This window comes from Penaeus monodon, chromosome 19 (assembly GCF_015228065.2).
Source record: "Penaeus monodon isolate SGIC_2016 chromosome 19, NSTDA_Pmon_1, whole genome shotgun sequence".
Classification (NCBI taxonomy): Eukaryota; Metazoa; Arthropoda; class Malacostraca; order Decapoda; family Penaeidae; genus Penaeus; species Penaeus monodon.
Window position 1 is genome coordinate 26,946,710 of NC_051404.1, and position 2,586 is coordinate 26,949,295.

Below are 2,586 nucleotides of genomic sequence, written 5' to 3' on the forward strand. Positions count from 1 at the left end.
GACTCGCATCAGACTCGTTGTTCACCATGGAATACACCTGGTTATCCCCGGCTGGTGCCCCGGTCGGCTGCCCTCCACCGGAAACCAGTTTCATTTCATGGTCACCCCACATACAAAAGAAAATTGTGATATTTGGCTGAAGCATCATAGCTTGCTATTCACAGAATTTCGCCCTTCATCTTGGTAATGTCGGCCAGTTAACTTAGTTAAGTTTCGGAGGTCTCAGGCATAACAACTCGAATAAGAATTTGCACATTAACGAAAAGCTGGCAAATAAAGATAAGAAAAAGTTTGCCTTGGCTTATTACCACAGATTTACTGAAGTTCAAGTTTTAAGTACTGCAGTGCTATGTTATATCACTTTGTGTTTGTATTCACAACTCTGGAGCTTTCACTTAGATGGAGGAGGGCGCGCCATCCCCCCCCCCCCTGCCGATCATCATTTCTTCTCGGTGGTCACACAGACGCGGGGGGCACCACCAAGCCGCCAGCGACGAGGCGGAGTCGGTTTTGGTGAGCAGGCGGGCGAGGTGGAGGCCAGGAGTGCTCCCATGGTGGGTCTGGAGGAGAGCTGAAGCAATGTAAGGTAGACTCAAGGAACTCCAGCCCATGTGCGGATGGACATGGGAAAGCTTCGGGGCTGGAATGGCTGAGGTCGGATGGGTGGCAGGGGTCTGATGGAGGCGAGGAACTGAGCGGAGGAGGTGGTTGAGGTAAGGGCTGAGACACGCACGGGGGTGGGATGCCAAGTGGAGTCTTGGCCAACTAGTTATCGATAGGTTCAGTCCAGTTACGCAGCTGAAAGTCGTCAGGTTCGACGCCGAACTTTGGCTTCATGGAGGACATGACAGAGGTGGAGAAGTCCTGGGCTGGCAAGGGGCAGTGCAGAGCCGCGTTCTGAGGTGGCGTCGCGAAAGTCTTGGGAATATCGGTGGATTCATAGCATCTAGTCAGGTCGAAGCTACAGTCTGGCTTTATGACAGGGTTGACAGGTGTGTGGGCTGTGGGTGCTGGAGTGTAGATGGGTGAGGTCTCATACCCGGGAGAATGGAAGGCGGACGATCGCGTCTCCGGGACTTCTCGTGGAATGGAAGGTTGTGCAGGACTCTCTTTGTACGGCTCCAACCAACATTGCTGCAAAGTCGGTATACAACCATACGTCAGTATATCTCTGAGAATCAAACATCCATTCCCATACATTCATCTTCTCTGTTGCAAATGCACGAATCCTTATTCAGCTGCTTATAAACTACCAACAAATATACAGACTATAGAAAAAGGAATAAATAACGCATGTGTAATCATATGTCAAGGCCACATGTGCCGAGAATACCTACTGTGTGAGTTGGTTCGGCGACGGGAGCGGGTGACGAAGCAGGGTCGAGAGGGGAGGTAATCTTGGGGAAGGATTCTGATGCAGCAATACCCTTTTTCCCTCCCGACTTGAGGCGGGGATTCTCTAGGATTGTCTAGCTGTGTGTCGGGGGATTCTATTTCGTCAATAATGGCACCTGAGCGTCCTGCTGGCCTTAAACGAATTCCTGAGGACTGCTCCCTGGCTGACTGGTGACCTGAGCCCCGGCGGGGAGTTGTAAGTCAGCGTTTGAGAAGAGATGTGAGAGGTCAGCGAAGATACCTTTGTGGAGCATAAATATCCATGACTGAAGAGAATTGGACACAGTGTGCTCACCTGGTCATAAGTTAAATGCATGTGAGGTGCGGTTGGAAGGTATATCTGTAACTGTTTTTGCATGGAAATATAATAGTCAAGAAACAGCACGTTTTTCAGAACTGCAAGACATAGATTCTAACTGTTGAAGTTGTATCGCAGCGACAGTTGACAGAAATAATCAAATTAATAACAAGAAGTATGACAAGCCAGAAACTCATTTTGTGATATCAAAAATATGCACAGTCCAGGGGGCCAGATACTGAAACGCGTTACGGCGCCGTATGTTACCAGAGAAAGGAACCCCATATATTGGTACCAGTCAAGGTGTTGTAGAGTAAGGCAGAGGTAGATCAGCCCTAACAGGTTATAGCGAACCATAAATCACATTTTTTCAACCCTTACAACAATTAATACAACTTGACAACTGGTGTTTTGATCAATTATAGTTATTTTCATCGTAGACTACTGAACCAAACAGCAAGTGTGATATTCCAAAATGACTGTGATTTGCTTTTGCCAACTCACACCAACCCAAGTGTTGTATCTGTAAACAAGGCATTACACTAAAACTAGCTACTGTCTTCGCCCCGGATGTAATGGTTTGATTAATATGTCTATATCGTGTATTAACTTTTCTAATATAATTTCTTTACTGTTAACATAGTTTGTGGGTCGAGTGGACATCATCAATAGACTCAGAGAAAAGGAGATTATTTATATATAGATATAGTTTAGCATTTAAAACTTATTCTGAGTATTATTTGTTAAACTGGCATGAAATTAAAGCTATATTAGCATCCTTCGAGGAGACCAATACTTCGATCCTAAATTTCACAGTATTCACGCATTCTGTTAATAAGATCACTATTTTTATAAGGAATCTTGCATATTTCGTCTACGTTACTAATTCAAGA

The 2,586-nt window shown here is 45.7% G+C and overlaps 1 protein-coding gene across 1 annotated transcript; it reads right to left on the bottom strand.

Moving 5' to 3' along the window:
* Positions 1-765: 765 nt before the first annotated feature.
* Positions 766-1,890, bottom strand: LOC119585371. Its single transcript, XM_037934040.1, has 4 exons — positions 1,813-1,890; positions 1,529-1,690; positions 1,338-1,442; positions 766-1,134 (listed from the first exon to the last, which is right to left on the bottom strand). The coding sequence occupies exons 1-4, from the start codon at positions 1,888-1,890 to the stop codon at positions 766-768; spliced, it is 714 nt and encodes a 237-aa protein (XP_037789968.1).
* Positions 1,891-2,586: the final 696 nt, after the last annotated feature.

Coding starts and splice junctions, on each gene's coding strand:
- LOC119585371 (XM_037934040.1), bottom strand. CDS start 1,890: ATGAGTTTCTGGCTTGTCATACTTCTTGTTATTAATTTGATTATTTCT. Junction 1,691..1,812: donor GCTGCGATACAACTTCAACA/GTTAGAATCTAT, acceptor ACTTATGACCAG/GTGAGCACACTGTGTCCAAT. Junction 1,135..1,337: donor TCGCCGAACCAACTCACACA/GTAGGTATTCTC, acceptor CCGACTTTGCAG/CAATGTTGGTTGGAGCCGTA.